At 51.5% G+C, this 25411-nt stretch overlaps 1 protein-coding gene across 1 annotated transcript; it reads left to right on the forward strand.

Moving 5' to 3' along the window:
- Window positions 1-45: 45 nt before the first annotated feature.
- On the forward strand, window positions 46-25050 carry TMEM143 (transmembrane protein 143). The gene is given in 9 exon segments (XM_031659090.1): window positions 46-384; window positions 751-991; window positions 3845-3949; window positions 18621-18815; window positions 20481-20610; window positions 21163-21392; window positions 21394-21459; window positions 23212-23401; window positions 23977-25050. Coding segments are annotated over 9 exon segments (1395 nt in total). The 5' UTR covers window positions 46-361; the 3' UTR covers window positions 24192-25050.
- The last annotated feature ends 361 nt before the right edge of the window (window positions 25051-25411 follow it).

Raw genomic sequence — 25411 nt, forward strand, 5'->3', positions numbered from 1 at the left:
TACTCAGGAGCTGACACGAGCGGGGGCGTGGCCTCGGCGGACGTTAGACTGCGCGCCGTTGGCGTACTGCGCGCGGGAGCCCTGCCCCGCCCCATTCCTCTGGGGGTGTCTCGCGTCCACTCCGCCCCTTTCCTTTGTAGCAAGCTGACAAGGATACACTCCTGTGGCGCATGCGTTGCGCCCAAACGAGGCCAGTAGTGGAGAAAGGCAGGCAGATAGCGCATGCGTAGTTGAGATAGGGAGGCGGCAGTGAGAAATGGACAGCTCACATTGATACAGGCGTTACGCATGCGTTTTACTGCTGGCTGAAGCCGAACCTCGGGAGCCCAGGACGCCTTTCTGCACATGCGCAGGAGGCTCAATGACAGTCGAGCTTTGGCTAAGGTGAGGGAGAGATTGGGGGATTGCATGGCCAGGGAGGGCGGCCCTGCACCCCCTAGGTAACCTTTCCGAGCATTCCTGCTCTCCTAAGATCTACCTCGCTGTCTAGACCCCAAACAAACGTTGTACCACTACAGGATCTCTGGGCCTGCAAAACGCCCCGAAACCTAAGACCTCTGACCCCTGTGTGGGACCCAGGCCAACTGAACGGTGTGGGAAGGGGACAGGCAACAGGGTCTTCGAGGCGAGCAGATGGGCTCTGCGCCCTGCCTGGGGTAGAGACGGCTTCTGGAGGGTGGGACGTGGAGGTGGAGAGGGCGCTTTTCCTCTAGATGGCCTTTGACCCCCTGCCCATTTTCCTCTGCTTAGGCTCCAGGGAAAGGGTCTAGCCATGCTGCATGTGACCCGGGGGGTCTGGGGGTTCAGGGTCCGAGTATGGCCACTGTTGCCCGCGCTCCTCGGGCCCCCCCGGGCCCTCTCATCGCTGGCAGCCAAGATGGGGGAGTATCGCAAGATGTGGAACCCCAGGGAGCCCCGCGACTGGGCCCAGCAGTACCGCGAGCGCTTCATTCCCTTCTCCAAGGAGCAGCTGCTCCGCCTCCTAATACAGGTACCGCCCGTCCCGGGTCCAAGAGCCTGGGGACTACCGCTCCCAGCAGGCTTCACGGCGGCAGGGCCCTAGTTCTGCAGAGAACTGCCCTGGCGCCTCCTGGGAGTTGCAGTTCCCGGGTCCCTTCGTGGTTCCCTGGTGGGCGGGAGATGAGCTGGAATGCAGGAGCCAGGTCTCCGAGATCAGATGCAGCATCCATTCCCGATTCTGGCTTGTTCTGAGGGCTCGAACAGGCACTCTCTGGGGCATGGTTTTTCCCTCTGTAAGACGGGTATAGTAATCATCCTCATCATTACTGTGTCTACTACCTGATAAGAATTCTACCTATAAAGTCACAACGCTGTAATCATAATTATTATCACACAATTTGTGCTCTGACTCTATGGCACTGTGCCAGACATTTTTCATGTATTGTTGAATCATCAATAAGAGAGATACTACCATCACCCCCATTTTACAGATGAGATAATGGAAGCATAGGAAGAAAAGTGACTTACCCAAGGCCACAGCATAGTGGCTTAGATTTGAACCAAAGTGGTCTGACTCCAGAGCTGGCCCAGGACTAGGGTTAGGCAAGTGAGGCATTCGCTTGACCCTAAGAGTGAGTGCCCCATTAAATTTTGCACCCTTGGGTGTCATATTCACGTCATCCTAGGCTTGGTCTCACTCTAGAACCTGAGTTCTTATTACCACCATCGTCATCATTGTCATTATTGAGGATTTTGAGGATTATTATTCATTCATTCATTTATTTTTGTTTATTATTAATTTTTTTGAGATAGGATCTCACTCTGTTGCCCAGACTGGAGTGCAGTGGCACAATCTCAGCTCACTGCAATTCTCTGCCTCCTGGACTCAAGTGATCCTCCTGCCTCAGCCCCCCAAGAGGCTGGGACTACAGGTGCCCACCACCACGCCTGGCTAATTTTTGCATTTTTAGTAGAGACAGGGGATTGCCATGTCGGCCAGGCTTGTCTTGAACTCTTGGCCTCAAGTGATCTGCCCACCTTGGCTTCCCAAAGTGCTGAGATTACAGATATGAGCCACCACACCCAACCATCATTCATTCATTTAACATTTATTTATTGAACATCTACTGTATGTACTCAATTCTGTGCTAGACTTGATACACACACAAGTATATGCAAATACACACACAAATACATTCTCACACAAATACACAAATATATGTACACAAATACATAAATATACAAACGCATACACACAAATACACACACACAAATACGCACACACAAACACGCACAAATATATGCACACAAAAATACACAAATATACACACACATAAATATACAAATATATACCCACATATGTAAACACATGTGTATACAGGACACGTGTAATCTCATCAGATTCTCACCATAGCCCTCTGAGACAGGGGCTGTGATCCTCTGTTGCCAGTGAGGAAACTGAGGCTCAGAGAAGTGAAGACAATTACCCAGGACATTGAGATAGGAAACATAAAGAAGTGGCTCAAGGCCAGGCGTGGTGGCTCATGCCAGTAATCCCAGCACTTTGGGAGGCCGACGCAGGTGGATCACCTGAGGTCAGGAGTTCAAGACCAGCCTGGCCAACATGGTGAAACCCCGTCTCCATTAAAAGTACAAAAATTAGCCAGGCATGGTGGCAAGCACCTATAATCCCAGCTACTCAGGAGGCTGAGGCAGGAGAATCACTTGAACTATGGAGGTAGAGGTTGCAGTGAGCTGAGATCGTGGCCACTGCACTCCAGCCTTGGCAACAGAGTGAGACTCCATCTCAAAAATAAAACAAAACAACAAAAAAACCCCGAAATGGTTCAATGTATGCTCTGGAGCCAGACAGACCTAGATTGCAATCACTTCCCACAGACACTGCAGCCCTTACCAAATGACTTTTCCAGAGCCTCAGTTTCTCCTGCTGAAAAATGGGAGTTATAATTCCATCAACCTTGGGGGGATGGTGACTCAGCCTCCCAGCACTTTGGGAGGCTGACGTGGGAGGATCGCTTGAGCACAGGAGTTCAGACCAGCCTGGGCAATATAGTGAGACTCCACCTTTACAAAAAATTGTAAAAAATTGGCGAGGCATAGTGGTGGGCACCTGTAGTCTTAGCTGCTCAGGAGGCTGAGGTGGGAGGATCACTTGATCCTAGGAGGATGAAGATACAGTGAGCTGAGATTGCACCACTGAGCTCCAGCCTAGGTGACAGAACGAGACCCTGTCTCAATGTAATAATAATAATAATAATAATTCCATCTACTTCTGGAGGATGACATTACACTGTCAAACAGTTCCTGGGATTGTGTGAGTATTGGCTAGGAAATGTGAAAGCAAAAACTTGAACCTCCAGCTTTTTAAGCCCAGTATAGTTTTTCACTATATTTGGCTGCCTCAGTTTCAGTAAAATGAACAAACTTTTTTTCCAACCAAAACAAAACTTTTTTTTTTTTTTTGAGCCGGAGTCTTCATGTTGTCTAGTTTGGAGGGCAGTGGTGCGACGTCGACTCACTGCAGCCTCCGCCTCCCCGGTTCAAGCAATTCTCCAGCTTCAGCCTCCCGAGTAGCTGGGACAACAGGTGCCCACCACCACGCCCGGCTAATTTTTGTATTTTTAGCAGAGACAGGATTTCACCATGTTGGCCACACTGGTCTCGAACTCCTGACTTCAAGTGATCCACCCGCCTCGGCCTCCCAAAGTGCTAGGATTACAGGTGCGAGACACTGCGCCCAGCCCCAGAACAAAACTTCAAAGTCCAGAGCTCTGATTGTGTAGTTAGGTTGCCAGGGGAAGAATTCTTTCCCTTGGGGAAGGGGAAAAGGCCTACAGAGAAGTTTTGCTTCCTGAGGTAACAGGAATTCCACTCGAGTCCGGCAGAAAAGGCGGCTTTGGAGGCGTTCTCGGCCCACGTGGACTTCTGCACCCTGTTCCACTACCACCAAATCCTGGCCCGGCTGCAGGTAAGGATGGAGCCCCTCCAGCCCTGCGGCGCTTGTTCGCTCATCCGCTCATTCAGCAAACATTCTCTGACACCTTCTTGGAGCCTGGCCCTTATTTTAAGTGCTGGGGATTCAACAGTGAACGTGGAGCCAACATTCCAACTGGGGAGACAAGGAATCAAATACATATAAAATATGATGCCTGCTGGTGATAAGTGCCATGAACAATGAGGCAGAGTAGTGGCATAAAGAGGGATGAGATGGGCGAACCGTTGGCTACGCCTGTCCAGCACTGGGAGACGGGCCGGGTGGATCCGCAGTCAGGAGGTCCGAGAGACCATCCTGGCTAGAGGTGAAACCCCGTCTCTACTAAAAATACAAAAAATTAGCCAGTGAGGTGGCAGGCGCCTGTAGTCCCAGCTACTCGGTGAGGCGGGAGAATAAGTGAGCAGGGGCAGGCTTGCAGTGAGCGAGGTCCGAGCCACTGCACTCCCAGCCTGGTGACAAGAGCAAGAAACTGTCTCAAAAAGGGGGGTGGGAGATGGGGCCTGTTTCAGATGGGGTGGGTGGGAAAGGGCTCCCCAAGGAGGTGATAATAATGGGCTAAGGAAGCAGCGAAGGGGGAGGCAGGCTGTGTAGATGCCTGGGGAGGATGTTCCTGGCAGACGGAAGAGCAGGTGCAAAGGCCCTGAGGTGAGCAGGGGCCTGGGTGTTCCCGAGGCAGTGAGGGAGGCCACTGGCTGTAGGAGAGTGAATGTGCGGGAAGGGTGGGATATGAGGGCAGAGGGGATGGGGACAGATTGTACTGGGCCTTGCGGGCCACGGTGAGGACCTTGCTTTGTTTTTGTTTGTTTATTTGTTTTTGGTTTTGAGATGGAGTTTTTGTTCTGTCACCCAGGCTGGAGTGCAGTGGTGCGATCTCGGCTCACAGCAAACCTCTCCCTCCCCAGTTCCAGCGATTCTCCTCCCTCAGCCTCCCGAGTGGCTGGGACCACAGGTGTCCACCACTTCTGCCTGCTAATTTCTGTATTTTTTGTAGAGATGGGGTTTCACCATGTTGGCCAGGGTGGTCTTGAATTCCTGACCTCAAGTGATCCACCCGCCTCGGCCTCCCAAAGTGCTGGAATTACAGGCGTGAGCCACTGCGCAGGCCGAGGACCTTGCTTTGACTCCGAGTGAGCCGGGAGTCATGGGAGGGCTCTGAGCCAAGGAGATGTGAGCAGCGGATTTAGGTGTTAACAGGATTTCTCTGGCTGCAGTGTAAGGAACAGACTGTCAGAGGCAAGGACATCTATGAAAGAGTCTATTATATTTGTCTGGGTGAGAGATAATGGAAACTCTGACAAGGGTAATAGCGGTGGAAGTGGTGAAAAGCGGTCAGATGCTGGTTATGTTGGGAGGCATTAGCGTTCTGCTGATGTGCTGGCTGTGGGGGTGTGGTGGGGAGGAAGAGAGGAGAAGTGGTGCATCTCCAGCGGTTCTGGCCTGAGCCTCCCGGAGGATGGAGCTGCCATTTACTGGGATGGGGAAGACCGTGATGGGATGGGGAGAAAGATCTGCAGGGAGGACTGAGAGCTCAGTTTTGGACTTAAGAATTTGAGCTACTTGGCCAGGTGTGATGGCTCACGCCTCTAATCCCAGCACTTTGGGAGGCTGAGGCAGGCGGACCACTCCTGGCCTATTCTTTTGAATTAAAAAAATGTTTATTTCAATAGTTTTTGGGGTACATGTGCTTTTTCGTTACATGGATGAATTCTATAGTGGTGAATTCTGAGATTTTGGTGTGCCCATCACTAGAGCAGTGTACCCAATCTGTAGTCCCTCACCCCCATCCCAACCCCCCTCCCTGAGTCCCCAAATTCCATTATATCACTCTGTATATCTTCCCCCCCTCATAGCTTAGCTCCCACTTATAAGCAAGAATATAAGCTATTTGGTTTTCCGTTCCTGAGTTCCTTGACTTAGAATAATGGCCTTCCAGTTCCATCCAATTACTGCAAGAGACATTATATTGTTCCTTTTTATGGCTGAGTAGTATTCCATGATATATATAGACCATATTTTCTTTATCCATTGAACTGCCTTTTAGAAAGCCAGGTAGAAAGATGGACTTGAGACTGACTGTGATGGCTCAAGCCTGTAATCCCAGCACTTTGGGAGGCCGAGATGGGCCGGATCCGAGGTCAGGAGGTCGAGAACCATCCTGGCTGACACAGTGGCTCCGTCTCTACTAAAAAATACAAAAAAACTAGCGATGACGTGGTAGTCCCAGCTTCTTTCGGGGAGGCTGAGGCAGGAGAATAAGTAAACCGGGGAGGCCGGAAGCTTGCAGTGAGCGAGATAGATCGCCATTGCACTCCAACCTGGGCTGACAGGCTGAGACTCGTCTCAAAAAAAAAAAAAAAAAAAAGAAAAGATGGACTTGAATATGTGGATCTGGAGGTGAAGGGAGAGGTCTGGGCTGAGAAACTGCTGTGGGAGGATCTATTAATAGATGGTAGTACTGCCAGGCGTGGTGGCTCACTTGTGTAACCCCAGCACTTTGGGAGGTCAAGGCAAGTGGATCACCTGAAGTCAGGAGTTCGAGATCAGCCTTGCCAACATGGCGAAACCCTGTCTCTACTACAAATATAGAAATTACCAGCCTGACCAACATGGTGAATCGCCATCTCTACTAAAAATACAAAAATTAGCCAGGTGTGGTGGCGTGTGCCTGTATCCACTGCTTACCCAGGAGGCTGAGGCAGGAGAATTGCTTGAACCCAGGAGGCAGAGCTGCAGTGAGCCAGAATCCCGCCCTGCGCTCCAACCTGGGCGACAGAATAAGACTCTGTCTCAAAAAGCCGGCCCGTGGTGACACATGTGTCTATAATCCCAGCTCCCAGCTACTCAGGAGGCTGAGGCAGGAGAATCGCTTGAACCTAGGAGTGGAAGGTTGCAGTGAGCTGAGATTTTGCCACTGCACTCTAACCTGGGTGACAGAGCAAGACTGTGTCTCAAAAAAATGGGTGCTGGGTGTAGTGGCTCACGCCTGTAATCCCAGCACTTTGGGAGGCCAAGGAGGGCAGATCATGAGGTCAGGAGATCGAGACCATCCCGCCATCCTGGCCAACATGGTGAAACCCTGTCTCTACTAAAAGTACAAAAATTAGCTGGGCATGGTGGCGCGTGCCTGTAGTCCCATCTACTCAGGAGGCTGAGGCAGGAGGCTCAGCGAACCCAGGAGGCAGAGGTTGCAGTGAGCGGGTGTGCCACTGCACTCCAGCCTGGGCAACAGAGCAAGACTCTGTGCAAAAAAAAAGGAAAAAGTCACATGGGGCAGAATCCAAGACAGACCAGGTGTGAGCATCCAGCTGTCCTCTCCTGGTGGAGTCATGAATGGCACTTAATTCTCCCAGCAAGATGTGTGACAACACGCAAGCAGTACTGCCAACCGGGGACACTCCTGTAAGCCTGGGTGTCCAGGGTTTTTACTGGGGGTCAGTCACATACGCATGGTGGCTGACCTGAGACTCCAGCCCTTCCAGAGGCCAAGCTGATACCAAGTGGCTCCAGGCCCTGACCATAGATCACAGCATTAGCTTACAGCATCCAGTGTGGCTCCAGGCCCCAGGTAAATCAAGACACTCTTTTTTTTGAGACGGAGTCTCGCACTGTCGCCTAGGATGGAGTGCAGTGGCGCAATCTCGGCTCACTGCAAGCTCTGCCTCCCAGGTTCACACCACTCTCCTGCCTCAGCCTCCTGAGTAGCTGGGACTACAGGCGCCTGCCACCACGCCCGGCTAATTTTTTGTATTTTTAGTAGAGACGGGGTTTCACCATGTTAGCCAGGATGGTTTTGATCTAAGATGCTCTTATCAGTCAGGACATTCCAAGGGCTTAGAGGTTCCCTCCCAGAAGCTGTCCAGGGCCTGTCCTTTCTTTGGACTGTGCGGGGTTTGGACAACTCAGGCCTGCTGCATTCACCCCTCGCTGCATCCCACCACAGCCTTCTGCAGCTCCCTGCTTTGCTTTGAATAATAACAACCCCAGCAATGGCGGCATCACAGCCCGTCGTTGCTGAGCGCTTGCTGTGTCTGGCTTATTGACTCCTTCCTGCAGTACGGAGAGGCAGCCGCCATCAGCCCATTCGTACAGGGAGAAACTGAAGGTCTCAGAGGGCCTGGGTTGTGCCCAGGATCACACAGTTCATAATTGGTGGAGTCGAGATCAAGTCCCTGTTTGCCTGCCTCCAAGCTCTTCCACAGGGCACCTGTGGCCTCTGGAGCCACAGTTTTTTTTTTTTTTTTTTTTTTTTTCTATTTTTCTAAAAGTTAAGGCCGGGCACGGTGTCTCATGTCTGTAATCTGAGCACTTTGGGAGGCCGAGGCGGGCGGATCACTTGAGCCCAAGAGTTCGAGACCAGTCTGGCAAACATGGTGAAACCCTGTCTCTACTAAATATACAAAAATTAACCAGTTGTGGTGGGGGGGGCGCCTGTAGTCCCAGCTACTCGGGAGGCCGAGGCAGGAGAATCACTTGAACCCGGGAGATGGAGGTTGCAGTGAGCCAAGATCACGCCACTGCACTCCAGCCTGGGTGACAGAGCGAGACTCTTAAAAAAAAAAAAAAAAAAGTTAAAAAAGCCCATTTTATTATAGAAATGTGTAAATATATAGAAATGTGGAAAGAATATAAGTGAATAAGCATATATCTCCCAGGCAGGAGGTTTTAAACAGAGGCAGAGGCAAGGTAGAAGTGGCAGAGGCGGGTGAGGCCTGCTGGGTGACCATTAGCCGATGACTTAAGTCCTTTGAAGATGTGGCCTGGGCAGGGAAAGAAGCAGCATCGCCTCGGTTCCAACAATAGCTTGGTTGTTCACTAGTGGGGTGGGTGACCTTGGTGGGTGACCTCTCTCTGATCTTTTTTCCCTGATTCATTCATTCATTGAATTCGCTCAGTAAATATTTACTGGGCACCTACTGTGTCTCTGGAATGGCTTGAGGCTCTAGGGGACAGTGGACAGCGTGACAGATGTGCCTCACAGGCTCTGTTCTACTGAGGAAGAGACCATCAACAAGGTAAAGGAGTGACATTTGGCTGGGCACAGTGACTCACGTCTGTTATTCCAGCCCTTTGGGAGGCCGAGGTGGGTGGATCACCTAAGGTCAGGAGTTCGAGACCAGCCTGGCCAACATGGTGAAACTCCGTCTTTACTAAAAATACAAAAATTAGCTGGGTGTGGTGGCGGGTGCCTATAGTCCGAGCTACTCAGGAGGCTGAGGCAGGAGAATCACTTGAACCTGGGAGGCAAAGGCTGCAGTGAGCTGAGATCGCACCACTGCACTCCAGCCTGGGTGACAGCAAGATTCTGTCTCAAAAAAAAAAAAAAAAGAAAAGAAAAAATCTGGATGCAGTGGCTCACGCCTGTAATCCCAGCACTTTGGGAGGCTGAGGCAGATGCATCACATGAGGTCAGGAGTTCGAGACCAGTCTGGCCAACATGGTGAAACCCCGACTCTACTAAAAACACAAAATTTAGCTGAGTGTGGTGGCACATGCCTGTGATCCCAGCTACTCGGGAGGCTGAGGCAGGAGAATTACTTGAACCCGGGAGGCAGAGGTTGCAGTGAGCCGAGATCACGCCACTGCACTCCAGCCTGGGCAACAGGGCAAGACTATGTCTCAAAAAAAAAAAGTAGTGAAATGTATTAAAAGGTGTTTCCTTGTGGAGGTCCTGAGGGGGAACCATCCATGGTGTCTCTCCTGGCTTCCTGTAGCGGCCAGCAACCCTTGGTGTTCCTTGGCTTATAGATGAGTCACTCTAACCCCTGTCTCCATCTTCCTGTGGCTGTCTTCTCAGTGTCCTGTGTGTGTCCTTTTCTGTCTCTTATAAGGTCACTCTCACTGGATTTAGATTCCACCCTAATTTAGTATGATCTCATCTATATCTTTACCTTAATTCTACCTGCAAAGACCCTATTTCTGAATGAGATCATATTCTGACGTTCCAAAGGGATGTAAATTTTTAGGGAAAACATTCAACTCATTATACCCAGTAAATTTGAATGTCAGATAAACTATGGATCATTTTTTAGTAGCGTATGTGTGTCTTGTGCAATACAGTCATCCAATATTGCAGGGGACATAAACTAAAAACATTGTTTGTTGCTGGGCTGGGCGCAGGGGCTCACGCCTGTAATCCCAGCACTTTAGGAGGACGAGGCGGGTGGATTACTTGAGGTCAGGAGTTCGAGACCAGCCTGGCCAACATGGTGACAGCCTGTCTCTACTAAAATACAAAAAACAAATTAGCTGGGTGTGGCGCACGCCTGAAATCCTAGCTACTATGGAGGCTGAGGCAGGAGAATTGCTTGAACCCTGGAGGCGGAGGTTGCAGTGAGCCGAGGCGGAGGTTGCAGAGTCACGCCTCTGCACTCCAGCCTGGGCAACAGAGTGAGACCCCGTCTGAAAAAAAAAAATTGCTTGTCGTTGATCTGAATTCAGATGTTACTGGTGTCCTGCACAGTCAGCCCTTCATATCCATGGGTTCTGCATCTGTGGATTCAACCAACTCGTGGATAAAAATTATTTGGGAAAAAAATTGTATCAGTAGTGAACGTGTACAGACTTTTTTTTTCCCTTGTCACTATTCTCTGAACAATGTAGCATTACAATTATTTACATAACATTTTCATTGTATTTGGTGTTATAAGTAATCTAGAGAGAGATGATTATTTAAAGGACACATGGCCAGGCACAGTGGCTCATGCCTGTAACGCTAACACTTTGGGAGGCTGAGGCGGGAGGATCATTTGAGGACAGGAGTTTGAGACCAGCTTGGACAACATAGTAGGGCTCCGTCTCCACAAATTTTTTTTTCCTTTTTTTTTCTGAGACAGATTTTCACTCTGTTCCCCAGGTTGGAGTGCAGTGGCGTGATCTTGGCTCACTGCAATCTCTACCTCCTGGGTTCGAGTGATTCTCCTGCTTCAGCCTCCCGAGTAGCTGGGACTACAGGTGTGCACCACCATGCGTGGCTAGGTTTTGTATTTTTAGTAGAGACGGGGTTTCACCATGTTGGCCAGGCTGGTCTGGAACTCCTGGCCTCAAGTGATCCACCCGCCTCGGCCCCCCAAAGTGCTGGGATTACAGGTGTGAGCCACTGTGCCCGGCCTTTACATTTTTTTTTTTTTAATTAGCTGTGTGTGGTGGCACACACCTGTGGTCCCAGCTACTCAGGAGGCTGAGGCAGGAGGATTGCTTGAGCCTGGGAGGTCGAAGCTGCAGTGAGTCATGATTGCAGCACGGCATTCCAGCCTGGGGGACAGAGCTAGACCCTGTCTCTAGAAAAATAAAAATAAAGCATATGAGGGGATGTGCAGAGGTTATATGCAGACATATCTTTTTTTTCTTTTTTTGAGACACAGTCTCGCTCTGTCGCCCAGGCTGGAGTGCAGTGATCTCGGCTCACTGCAAGCTCCTCCCGCTGGGGTCACGCCATTCTCCTGCCTCAGCCTCCTGAGTAGCTGGGACTACAGGCGCCCGCCACCGCGACTGGCTAATTTTTTGTATTTTTAGTAGAGACGGGGTTTCACCGTGTTAGCCAGGATGGTCTCCGTCTCCTGACCTCGTGATCCGCCCACCTCGGCCTCCCAAAGTGCTGGGATTACAGGCGTGAGCTACCACGCCTGGCTGCAGACATGTCATTTTATATCAGGGGCTTGAGCATCCATAGGTTTGGGTATCCATGGGACATCCTGGAACTGATCTCCTGTGGATACCAAGGGATGGCTGTATTTTTCTTTTTTTCAAAACCTAATAAGGAGAAAAGGAACGCAAGGGAGGGTGTGTTTTGCAGTTTCAGGTAAGGTGGTAGGAAGGCCTCACTGAGCAGAGCACATTTGAGCAGAGACAGAGACCTGAAGGAGGCGGGAGCAAGCCCTCTGGATATCTGAGGGAACCCTACGTGCAAAGGCCCTGGGGCAGGAGTGTGCATGGTATGTAGAGGAACAGCCAGGAGGCCTGCGGGGCCAGAGCCCGGCGAACCAGGGGAAGAGCAGGAGGTGAGAGCAGAGGGAGGGGACCTGAGGCCAGATCCTGCAGGGCCCCCTGGGTGGTGGTGAGGACTTTGCTTTGACTGAGTAAGCAGGTGGCTAAGCGGAATGTTCTAAGCAAAGAGCGGAATTGCTGTAGGTGCCAACGGGCACCCTCTGGTGGCTGCTTGGGGAACACACTGGGGATGGGGATGGGGCTCCCAGGCCAGGGAGGAGGGTGGCTGAGACCGAGGGGTGAGAAGCGGTCAGATTTTGCATCTGTTTTGAATGTGGTGCCATCAGGATTTGCCAATGGGTTGGATGTGTGAGAAAGGGAGGACTCCAGGATGACCCCCAGGCTTTGGGCCTGAGCACCTGGAAGGATGGAGTTACATCTTTTGAGATGGGGACGACGGTGAGAGAAGCAGGTTTGGGGCATCGTGGGTTTAAGAGGATGCCCTTGCAGAGGCGTTGAGAGACCCACGGGGCATCTGTGTGGAAGTATTGAGTAGACGCCCAGCCGTGTGGATCTGGAGCTCAAGCGAGATATCTGGACTGCAGATGGAAATCTGGGAGTCCTCAGTAGACTGATGGCATGTGACAGCCACAAGGGAATGCTTGATGGTGGAAAATGGCAGCAGCAATTGCCACGAAGACCCAATTAAGTCATTCTTTTTTTTCTTTTTTTCTTTTTTTTTTTTTTTTGAGACGGAGTCTTACTGTCTCCCAGGCTGGAGTCAGTGACACTGTGTTGGCTCACTGCAACCTCTGCAACCTCTGCCTCCTGAGTACAAGCAATTCTCCTGCCTCAGTCTCCCAAGTAGCTGGGACTACAGGCGTGCACCACCACGCCTGGCTAATTTTTGTATTTTCAGTAGAGACGGGGTGTCACCATGTTGGCCAGGCTGGTCTCGAACTCTTGACCTCAAGTGATCCGCCCGCCTCAGCCTCCCAAAGTGCTGGGATTACAGGCGTGAGCCACTGCGCCGGCTCCAATTAAGTCATTCTTGTAGCAGATGTTTGTGCGAGGCCGGGTGCCAGGTGCTGGGTCTTCATTGAGGAGTGAAATTGGGCCTGCATCATGCGCTCTGGGAGCTGAACGTGGATGGTGGGGACGGTCATGAATCAGATGCTCTCCCCAGTGATGGTTAAGTTCAGACCATGAGGGCAATGGGCATGGTGCCCTGCAGGCGGATAACAGAGTGGACCTCGGTTGCTATACTGGGGTCCATGTGCAAATTAGAAAAAGGTGCCTCTTTCTGTAGCCTGGCACTGTCCGTTATAGTAGCCACGAACTTCGTTAAATTTACATGTAGCCTGGGTGCAGTGGCTCACGCCTGTAATCCCAGCACTTTGGGAGGCCAAGGCAGGTGGATCACGAGGTCAGGAGTTTGAGACCAGCCTGGCCAACATAGTGAAACCCCGTCTCTACTAAAAAAAGTACCAAAAAAAAAAAAAAAAATTAGCTGGCATGGTAGCAGGCTCCTGTAATCCCAGCTACTCTGGAGGCTGAGGCAGGAGAATCCCTTGAACCCGGGAGGCAGAGGTTGCAGTGAGTCAAAATTGCGCCATTGCACTCCAGCCTGGGTGACAGAGCAGGACTCTGTCTTAAAAAAAAAAAAAAAAAAAAAAAATTTAAATGTAGACACTAGCTGTTAAAATTTAACATAACTAAAACAAAATTAAACATTTTGTTTCTCAGCATACTTATCGTGTTTCAGTGCTCAGTAGCCACCTATGGCCAGTGTCGACCTTATTGGACAGTGCAGATCTAGAACATTTTCCTCACTGCAGGGAGTTCTAGTGGATGGTGCTGTTCTGTTCCTTTATTTCCATCTGAAGGGTGGCTATCATGATAAATGGACAAGTCTGCCCTTAGATCTGGTACCTTTGTGCAGTGCACATCCTGCCCAACCACACAGGGTGGCCCTGTTCAGTTTGATGAGTAGAGGAAGGCTTCTTCCTTCTTCCTTTTTCCTTCTTCCTTCTTCCGTCTCCCTTCTCCCTTCTCTTCCTCCTTCTCCCTCCTCCCTCCTCCTCCTCCCTCCTCCTCCTCCCTTCTCCTCCTCCCTTCTCCTCCTCCTCCTCCTCCTTCTTCTTCTTCTTTTTTTTTTTTTTGAGACAGAGCCTCACACAGGGACATATTCTGTTGCCCAGGCTGGAGTGCAGTTGGCACGATCTCAGCTTACTGCAACCTCCACCTCCAGGGTTCAAGTGATTCCCATGCCTCAGCCTCCAGAGTAGCTGGGATTACAGGTGCCTGCCACCATGCCCAACTAACTTTTTTGTATTTTTAGTAGCAACAGGGTTTCACCACATTCCCCAGGCTGGTCTTGAACTCCTGGCCTCAAGCAGTCTTTCTGCCTTGTTCTCCCAAGGTGTTGGCATTATAGGCATGAGCCACTGCCCCTCTCTGAGGCTTTTTGATAGTGATAATGGAGCTAGAATATGAGAGAGAGTAAGACTTCAATAGTGAAAAGGGAAGAAGGCAGGAAGGGGTAGGAAGAGTCTTCCAACAGCATGTGCAAAGTCTCTGTGGCTGGAGGAACTAAAACCAATCTGGTTTGTTGTTGTTGTTGCTGTTTTGAGACAGGGTCTTCTCTGTTGCCCAGGCTGGAGTGCCAAACTGTGATCATGGCTCACTATAGACTCAATCTTCTGGGCAATCCACCAGCCTCAGCCTCCTGAGTAGCCCCACAGGTGTGCACCACCATGCCTGGCTAATTTATATATATATATATGTGTGTGTGTGTGTGTAAATATATATATATATATATATTTTTTTTTTGGTAGAGATGGGGTCTTGCTATGTTGCCCAGGCTGGCTTTGAACTCCTGGGCTCAAGCAATCCTCCTGCCTTGGCCTCCCAAACTACTGGGATTACAGGCATAAGCGATTGCACCCAGGCAACCTAAAGACAGTCTGGATGGTATGGAGTGACCGAGGGGGTTTGTGGTCCTGTGAGGCGTTGCAGGCCCTGCTATGAAGCATGATCCTGATTCCCGAGGGCAGTAGAAGCCTTGGAAGGGTTTCAGCAGGAGATTGACATGGTCAGATGTGTCATTCTGGTTACACTACCTCCTGGTCATGTGACCTCGAGCAATTACTTAACCTCTCTGTGCCTCAGTTTCCACATCTGTAACTGAGGAGTTTCACACTGTGAGAATGTGCGTGTAACATACTTCAGTCTGCGCCTGGCACACAGTAAGTGCTATGTAAATACGCACCATTATCATTGATGATGGTTGTTGTTATTATTTGACAAGATCTCCCTGGAAGCTGTGCACAGAACCGACTGGCAGGGGATGGGGTGCGTTACAGGATTTGGGGAGACCATTGAGAAGGCTGTTGGGCTCACCCAGGCAGGATGAGATGGTGGTGGCTGGCACGGACTGGGACAGGGCTGGTGGGGAGGAGAGAGCTGGGTGAAGTGCCGGTCTGCTTGGAGGTGGAATCAGCAGGATTTATTGTGACAGGGAAGGGAGCAGCAGGGATCACGTGCAACGTCCAGGATTTTGGCCCAAAGCCCTGGGAGGATGTGAAGTTTCCAGAAGAGAATCTGGTTCACAGTGGACATTTGATCGATGCAGATTTCTTTCTCCTCCAGCTTTCAAACTGCAGCTCAGCCTGGGAATGGAATTTCTCAAGGTTACTCTGTAAGTCCCAGAACTGCTCAATGAGTCTAGGCTGGAGGATTCGGGCACAGCCCTAGGGCTTACTTCAGAGGAGGATTTTCTTAACTTGACTCTTTCTCTTTTTCTTTTTTTTTGGGACAGGGTCTCGCTCTGTCGCCCAGGCTGGAGTGGAGTGGCATGATCATGATTCACCGCAGCCTCAATCTCCTGGGCTCAAGTGATCCTCCAACCTCAACCTCCCAAGTAGCTGGGACCACAGGCATGCACTATCGTGCCTGGCTAATTAAAAAAAATAAATAAATACTGGGCGCGGTGGCTCACACCTGTAATCCCAGCACTTTGGGAGGCCAAGGCAGGCGGATCACGAGATCAGGAGTTCGAGACAAGCCTGACCAATATGGTGAAACCCTGTCTCGACTAAAAATACAAAAAATTCCATCCTGGCTAATACGGTGAAACCCCGTCTCTACTAAAAATACAAAAAACTAGCCGGGCGAGGTGGCGGGCGCCTGTAGTCCCAGCTACTCGGGAGGCTGAGGCAGGAGAATGGCGTAAACCCGGGAGGCGGAGCTTGCAGTGAGCTGAGATCCGGCCACTGCACTCCAGTCTGGGCAACAGAGCGAGACTCCATCTCAAAAAAAAAAATAAAAAAATAAAAAAAAATACAAAAAATTAGCTGGGCGTAGTGACGTGAGCCTGTAGTCCCAGCTACTCGGGAGGCTGAGGCAGGAGAATTGCTTGAACCTGGGAGGCGGAGGTTGCAGTAAGTTGGGATTGCGCCACTGCATTCCAGCCTGGGTGACAACGAGACTTTGGAACAACAACAACAACAACAAAAGTTTTGCAGAGACAGGATTTCACCATGTTGCTCAGGCTGGTCTCAAACTCCTGGATTCAAGTGATCCTCCCACCTTGGCTTCCCAAAGTGTTGGGATTACAGGCATGAGCCACTGTGCCGGCCTCTGAATCTCTTCTGCATCCCAGTCTCTTTGCTCAGTTGTTTCTGAGGCCCTGGGCTTCCCCACCACCAAACCTTCGCCTAGGCCATTCCTCCCACTTGGAGGACCCGCCGTCTCTCCTTCCATTAATTCAGAATCGCACCTGGCCTGAACAAGCTGTTTCATAGGGCACCTGCCCCCAAGAGACACATGGAGGGTTAGGTTTATGGCCTGGTGTTCTAGAGGGGAAATTTCCTTGGAGGCTCCTGTAGTCTGGGACAAGTTACATGTCATCCTGAGACTCAGTCTCTCCGTGAGCAAAATAGGCTAGGCAGCTGGAAACTCACTCGACATTCATTTTAAGACTGTTTTAGGGCGGATGTGTAGGAACATAAGATGAGGCGGGCAGGGTAGATGCCAGTTGTGAGGTACCTTGAAGGTCATGGAAAGCTTCTAGATTTTATTCTAAATACAGTGGGAAGCCGTTGGAGGGGTGGATCGTGGGAGCCGTTTACAGCCTCAGTAAGTTCTTCCCAATGGCCATGTGGATACTGGTTCAAAAGTAGCCAGAGTAGGCCAGGTGCGATGGCTCACACCTGTAATCCCACCACTTTGGGAGCCTGAGATGGGGGGGATCCCTTGATGTCAGGAGTTCGAGACCAGCCTGGCCAACATGGTGAATCCCCGTCTCCACTAAAAATACAAAAATTAGCCGGGCGTGGTGGTGGGCACCTGTAGTCTCACTACTCGGGAGGCTGAGGTGGAAGAATCACTTGAACCTGGGAGGCAGAGGTTGCAGTGAGCTGAGATCGTGCCATTGCATTCCAGCCTGGGCAACAGAGTGAGACTCCATCTCAAAAACAAAAACAAAACAGATAAATACAAAGAAAGTAGCAAGAGTAAAAGTTGGGGAACAGAAGCCCTAGGTAATTGTTTAAGTGAGAGATGAAGGTGACTTCAGTGAGAAGATAGCAGCAAAGGAAATAAAGAGGAGGATGGATTTAAGAAGATTAAGGGCTTTAGTAAGTGAACTTGCCAAAGGATTGGATATGGGGGTGATAAGAAAAGAATCTGCCAGGCACAGTGGCTCATGCCTGTAATCTCACTTTGGGAGGCCGAGGTGGTTGCATCACTTGAGGTCAGGAGTTCGAGTCCAGCCTGGCCAACATAGTGAAACCCTGTCTCTACTAAAAATATAAAAATTAGCTGAGTGTGGTGGCGTGTGCCTGTAATCCCAGCTACTCAGGAGGCTGAGGCAGGAGAACTGCTTGAACCTGGGAGGTGGAGGTTGCAGTGAGCTGAGATTGCATCACTGCACTCCAGCCTGGGCAACACAGGAGAGACCACCTAAAAAAAAAAAAAAAAAAAAAGAGAGAAAGAAAAAGAAAAAAGGGCTGAGCAAGGTGGCTCACGCCTGTAATCCCAGCACTTTGGGAGGCTGAGGTGGGCAGGTCACATGTCAGGAGTTCAAGACCAGCCTGACCAACATGGTAAAACCCCTTCCCTACTAAAAATATAAAAATTAGCCAGGCGTGGTGGTGTGCACCAGCTACTCGGGAGACTGAGACAGGAGAATCGCTTGAACCCAGGAGGTGGAGGTGGCAGTGAGCTGAGATTGCACCACTGCACTCCAGCCTGGGCAACAGAACAAGACTCTGTCTCAAAAAAGAAAAAAAAAGACAGAGGAAAAAAGAAACACAGGCCAGGCGCGGTGGCTCACGCCTGTAATCCTAAAACTTTGGGAGGCCAAGGCGGGCAGATTGCCTGAGCTCAGGAGTTCAAGACCAGCCTGGGCAACATAGTGAATCCCCCTCTCTACTAAAATACAAAAAAAAATAGCCGTGCGGCGGTGCGTGCACCTGTAATCCCAGCTACTTGTGAGGCTGAGGCAGGAGAATTGCTGGAACCCGGGAGGCGGAGGTTGCAGTGAGCTGAGAAAGTGCCACTGCACTCCAGCCTGGGTGACAGAGCGAGACTCTGTCTCAAATTAAATAAATAAATAAGTAAATAAATGGAAGTATCTGGAAAGGGACGTCCTTAGGTGTCCCCAGAATCCTTCATGCAGTGACCTAACCCATCTTTTTCTCTCCGACTCTCCTCTTAGGCCTTGTATGACCCCATCAACCCTGACAGGGAGACCCTCGAGGAGGCATCACTAACGGACCCCCAGCGTCTGTCCAATGAGCAGGAGGTGCTTCGGGCTCTGCAGCCCCTGCTGGCCCAGGCCAACTTCTCCCCGCTGTCCGAGGACACCCTGGCCTACGCGCTGGTGGTCCACCACCCTCAGGATGAGGTCCAGGTACCTGGCTTCCCAGGAGAACGAAACTACCTAGAGGCCTCTAGGGTGGGGCAGAGCCTCTGGGAGGCAGGGGCTGCTGGGAGTTGTAGTCCTGAGCCTGGGACTCCCGCCCATGTGGCACGCTTGGTGAACTCAAAGAAGGTGCTACTTTTGGCGGGGTGCAGTGACTCAAGCCTGTAATCTCAGCACTTTGGGAGTCCAAGGCGGGCGGATCGCCTGAGGTCAGGAGTTCAAGACCAGTCTGGCCAACATGGTGAAACCCCATATCTACTAAAAATATAAAAAATTATCCGGGTGTGGTGGCGGGTACCTATAATCCCAGCTGCTGGGGAGGCTAAGGCAGGAGAATCTCTTGAACCCGGGAGCCGGAGGTTGCAGTGAGCCGAGATCTTGCCATTGCACTCTAGCCTGGGCAATAAGAAAAAAAAGGAGGTGCTGCTTTCTCAGGTCACTTCACTGCCATCTGTTGGAAAAGTATCATATGATATGGCTCTCTTACGGCAAGAGACTTAGCACCATCTGCCAAAATTGTAATAATAAATAATATAATACAAGGCCAGATTCAGTGGCTCATTCCTGTAATCCCAGCATTTGGGAGGCTGAGGTAGGAGGATTGCTTGAGCCCGGGAGTTCCGGACTCATCTAGGCAACACAGGGAGACCCTGTCTCTACAGAAAATACAAACATTAGTTGAATATGGTGGTGCGGGCCTGTAGTCCCAGCTACTCGGGAGGCTGAGGAGGTGGGAGGATCATTTGATCCCAGGAGTTTAAGGCTGCAGTGAGCTGTGAGCCATGATCTTGCCACTGTACTCCAGCCTGGATGACAAAGTGAGACCCTGTCTCAAAAAAACAAAACAAAGCACACACACACATACAAACCCAAACCCCAAAAAGCACGCAAAATGCTAACAAAATTATAAGAAATACTAAAATCAGCTAGGTGCAGTGGCTTACACCTGTAATCCCAGCACTTTGGGAGGCCGAAGTGGCATATCACTTGAGGTCAGGAGTTTGAGACCAACCTGGCCAACATGGTAAAACCCTCTCTCTACTAAAAATACAAAAATTAGCCAGGCATGGTGGCGGGCACCTGTAGTCCCAGCTACTTGGGAGGCTGAGGCACGAGGATCACTTGAACCCAGGAGGCGGAGGCTGCAGTGAGCTGAGACTGTGCCATTGCACTCCAGCCTGGGTGACAGAGTGAGACAATATCTCAAAATAGAAATAAAAATAAAAACAAAATAAAAAACACTAAAATCTCCCAAAGTTCCACATTTTAGTGATTTTAAACTGTAGTTTTTCCAAAGTTATGTTTTGTTGTCTCTGAAATTGGGATGTGAATTACAGGTGGTGCTGTGACATCATTTAATCGGCAGCATATTTAGTTTTTAGTTGCTTCATAAAGTAATCGGGCAGAGTCTGTGGCACCTTAGATTCTAGGAAATACGATAATAAAGATGACTTCGACGTGAATGGCACCATGTTAGATGATGAACCCTTGTGCAGTATACTACATGGACAACCATATGTGATGGCCCTGCCTAGACAGTGATAAATGGGAAACGGGGGAATTATTTAGGGGTGGGGCATCTGATTCTGGTATCCTGCCCTCAACATCCCTGCCCATGTTCACCCGCCACTGCTTCCTTCATCCCCCCGGCAGGTGACAGTAAATTTGGATCAGTATATCTACATCCACTTCTGGGCCCTGGGCCAGCGAGTCGGGCAGATGCCCCGGAAGTCCAGCGTGGGCTCCAGGCGTGGCTTCTTCACCAGGCTGCCCCCTGCAGAGAGGTGAGGCGGCTCTTGTTCCCCAGCTGCAGCAAGAGGGAGCAAGGTTAGAGTCAAGAGGGGACTGACAGGTCAGTGTCTGGTTTGGGTGTCTGGGCCCTGGGCGGGAAGTTGAGAAACGGGAGGCGTGACTCATCCAAACGCTGTCTTTTCTTCCCAAGGGAAAGTGAGTACTACACTCGATTCCCAGGGGAAGAGAAAGGATGGGGACAGTTCTCCCCATTTTCCAATAAGGAAAACTAAGTCTTGGAGAGGGAGGTCCACATTCTGAAGATGCAACGCGGCCAGGATTCCAACAAACAACCTGCAAGTCCAACACCAGGGATCGATGGTGTGACTGAACTGATCCGCTGTGGTTGGACACAGCTGATCTCTGGTTTCTTCCCCATGGTTACTGAGTCGCTTTTAGCGAGATCTGCGTTGTAGCGACTGTAGAGCCATGAAGCGAGTGAGTCCTGGGATTAGCACTGGGCAGTGCTCGGCCCGGGGCAGGTGCTACGTCCCGAGTTGACAGCTGCTCACTGACCTCTGTCTCTGTCCCTGGTCGCCTCAGTGATGATACTTTAAGCGGGTGGTGCTGGCAGCGCGGACCAAACTGGATTGGACACCTGGCTACTGACAGAGTTCTCACAGTGTACATCTTGAACCACTGGAGGGCCTGGAGCAGCTGCTGCCGGAGCTGAAGGTGCGCACGCCCACCCTGCAGCGCGCCCTGCTCAACCTCATGCTGGTGGTCTCCGGCGTGGCGATCTTCGTCAACGTAGGCATGGTGGTGCTCACCGAACCTCAAGGTGGCCACCTCCCTGCTGCTGCTGCTCTTTGCCATCTTCATGGGCCTGCGGGCCTCCAAGGTGAGCATGTTCGTTCCATGTCCACATCCTGCCTGTGGACCCTGCGCATGTGGGGGACCAGGCTGACAAATGCAGCCACCTATAGCTCCTGTCTCTAGTTTCACTGAATTGGAAACTCTGGGACTGGGGCCCAGGGAACTATATTTTTAACAAGCTCCCTTTTGATTCTGCTCCATGTGAGTGCTGGGCTGCCTTGAACAGTTGCACGGGTTGTTCACCATCCAAGGATCCGTGGCCCAGGGGCCAGGTGGAGGCTGACCCCCAACGTGTGCTCCACTTGCCAAAATGCGTGTCCTGTCTCGAGGCTGAGTCAGCCCAGAGGGGAGTTGCCTTTTACTGATTCTCCCCAGGGTTGGCACCGGCCCCAGGAGTGTAGACTGGTGTGAAGCATCTGTCGTACGCGATCATTCACCTGATGGCTCATTGGTTTTCAAGCTGTTTTCAGCCATGCTGACAGGTTCTTAGGAAGGCCGGTAATAAATCCCGCAGATAATAGCCAGGCTGCACAGCCTGAAATGGTGCTGGGATACTCGGGCCAACAGAGGGGCTGGGGAGGGAGCAATTTCTGCTTGGGACCAGGGCTCAGGTAGGATCTGAAGAAAGCTCTGGAAGATGGGGATTGAGCCTGGTGGAGAAAGAGCCCATGAGCTCATCCTGGCGTATCTCATGGGGCTGGATCCAGTGAGCAGGGTAGAGAGAGGAGGCCCCAGAGGGTGGTGAGGGCCTCGAATACCCAGAGTGGCACCCTAGGTCTTATCCTGAGAATTGCAGGGAACTGTGGAAGGGTTGTAAGCATGGAGGGACAGCTGCGACCCTGGAGGGCAGAGGGGAGGGGCGAGATGAGAGTCAGGGAGGTGGGTGCCTCTGGGGAGAAGACTCTGAGTCCCAGCCCATGGTGACCATCCGCCCTACCCATCTCTGGCCTCAGGGGGTTTGTGGAGCCTGTCAGGCTCTGAAAGACCCTATTTCAAACCCAATTCACACCAGGCATGGTGGCACATGCCTGTAGCCCTAGCTACTCAGGAGGCCAAGGTGGGAGGATCGCTTGAGCCCTGGAGTTGGAGTCCAGCCTGGGCAACATAGTGAAACCCCAAATCAAAAAATAACAATAAAAAAGCCCAGCCGGGTGTGGTGGCTCACACCTGTAATCCCAGCACTTTGGGAGGCGGAGGCGGGTAGATCACGAGGTCAGGAGTTCAAGACCAGACTGGCTAAGATGGTGATCACTTAAAGTTAGGAGTTCGAGACCAGCCTAGGCAACATGGTGAAATCCCATCTCTACTAAAAATGCAAAAATTAGACCTGGCACGGTGGCTCATGCCTGTAATTCTAGCACTTTGGGAGGCCAAGATGGGCAGATCACTTGAGGTCAGGAGTTCAAAATCAGCCTGGCCAACATGGTGAAACCCCAGCACCATGAGAGGTTGAGGAGCTAGGATCGCTCCAGGCTGGGAGTTTGAGACCAGCCTGGGCAACACAGGGAGAACCCTGTCTCTACAAAAAATACCGGGCTTGGTGGCACACAACTGTAGTCCCAGCTACTTAGGAGGCCAAGGATGGCTTGAACCCAGGAGTTCAAGGCTTCGGTGCGTTATGAGTTCGCCTGTGAATAGCCACTGAACTCCAGACTGGGCTATAGAGCAAGACCGTGTCAGAAAAAAAACAAAACACCCAGCGTGGGTGACCCCGGTGGCTGTGTATGGGTGGGGGCGCACCCCGAACTGAGCCCACGGGGCGCTGTCCCGCCTGCAGATGTTCGGGCAGCGACGCAGCGCGCAGGCGCTGGAGCTGGCGCACATGCTCTACTACCGCAGTACGTCCAACAACTCGGAGCTGCTCAGCGCCCTGGCCCTGCGCGCGCAGGACGAGCACACCAAGGAGGCGCTGCTGGCTCACAGCTTCCTGGCCCGGCGGCCAGGGGGCACTCAAGGCTCGCCCGAAGGTAGGACGTGACCCTGGGACCCTGCCCCCGGGGGCCACACCCCCGCGAGGCCCCGCCCCAGCGCGACACGTCCCCACCCCCAGTTCCCACGGGTGGACCTGACGGATTTGCGAAGAGACCCCGACCCTCAACAGACAGGACCTCCGAATCCAGCCTCCGATCTTGGTCCCTGATGTGACCGCCCTTTCCTAACCTCAGCCTGGTTGGGAGTCTTGGCTCCATGGCACGGACCCCTCCTGTCACTCTTTTCCTCTACCTGAGCTGACACTCTCCCTACAAGAGACCCTGTGCGCTCCTTGTGCGGGCCCCAGGTGGTCCCCTTCCCTACAGGAGCCCCCACCTTCCCTGCGCAGGAGCCCCTGACTGATCCCCAGACGAGAGTCCCAGAGCTGGGCCTTCTGGCCCTCTCAAGCCTCCTGGGCCTTGTTCCGTTCCCTTCCAAGCCTCAAGATCACTCCTACGCTTCTCCCAAACCCAGACCCTTCCTGTTCTTTGCCCTACGCCCCTCCTTGCTGGTCCCCCAAATCTTCCCCGATCTCAGTGTGACCTCAGAACACCTGCCTCTCCCCTTGCAGAGACCTCCAGGTGGCTCCGGTCGGAGGTGGAGAACTGGCTCCTAGCCAAGTCAGGCTGTGAGGTGGCCTTCAACGGAACTCGGGCCCTGGCGCATTTGCAGGCCCTGACCCCCAGCATGGGATTGTACCCACCCCCGGGTTTCCCCAAACTAGACCCAATGACTCCAATCACTTCCGAGCTCCCGCAGGCCACGCCCAGCAGTAACACCCCCTGAGTAGAACCTACCTTCCTGCCCAGTCAGCAGACTAGGAACTAAGCCCCGCCTTGTTCACGACAGGCTGTCAATTGCTGTTATACTTTTTGACTCCAACTTCCAATGACAGGTAATTATTTTTGCTACACTGTGTGCTTGAGCAAAGCAGCCAATCAAAGTAGCCAGCAGTTGCTGAGTTCCCCCCGCCCCTTCTATGAACAGCCAATCAAAGCGATTTAGCTCGGTTTCTATTCCATTTCTTAGTCCCACCTTCACCATAAACATCCAAGTGTGGTTTGACCGAGGAGCTGGGGGTGTCTGCCAATCACAGCTGCTCAGCTCTGGCTTCTGTAAACCGCCAGGTAGAGTTAAAGCTGCGCCCTCCCGAGACTATATATCATTGTCTTTTTTAGCCCGCTCCAGGCAAACTGCCCATCATGTGCACCAAGGCCGTTTAGCCCTGCCTCCTGGCAAACGGCCAGTGACAGCTGCTGGGTTCCATCAACCTTGGGCAGCCGGTTGTCGCTGCAGGGAAGCCACCAATAAGAATTTCGAAAGGAAACCTGATCTTGCTATCAATTGCTGCTGCTTAAATGGCAGGCCAGCTGGTCAGCTGCTGATCAGGGTGTCTAGGCTGAAGGAGTTGGAGACCTTGTGCTAGGTAGGTGAACCAGAAACCACCCTCGCCACCAAGACTCGCTCCCAACCTGGCTTCCAGCAATCTCAGGTGCCTTCCTCGCCCAGGTCCTTCACCCTTTCTACAGAAACTACCTCGGTCTGGATCTCCCCACCACCAGCAGCCTGTGCAATATTTATTAGTCTATCAATTTCTCCCCGGTCTCCTGTCCCAAAGTAATAAATCATGTTTAATAAGTCTGGATGAGGCTACTCTCAACACACTGCCTTTAGGGTAACCTTGCTGTGTAGGAGCAGTTAAAAAATTATTTTAAGAAATCTGGATGAGTAGAATGGCTGCAGGAGTTGGAGGGAAGGAAAGCAATTGAATCCTGGAAAGAAGGGAGGGACTCTAGCTAGATCTTGGGGTCCCAGACAGAGAAAGCTGTAGTCCTAAAAAGAGGCTGGGTTCATGGTTGGTGAAACAGACAGTCATAGAAGAGGATCTTAGGAGAATCTGATTCCTGAGGAGTCCCAGGGCCTGATGAACAGAGGAGATAGGGTAGCCATGTGCGATTATGCAGATTTGCAGATTTTTTTTTTTTTTTTTTTTGAGACGGAGTTTC

This window comes from Papio anubis, chromosome 20, assembly GCF_008728515.1.
Source record: "Papio anubis isolate 15944 chromosome 20, Panubis1.0, whole genome shotgun sequence".
Classification (NCBI taxonomy): Eukaryota; Metazoa; Chordata; class Mammalia; order Primates; family Cercopithecidae; genus Papio; species Papio anubis.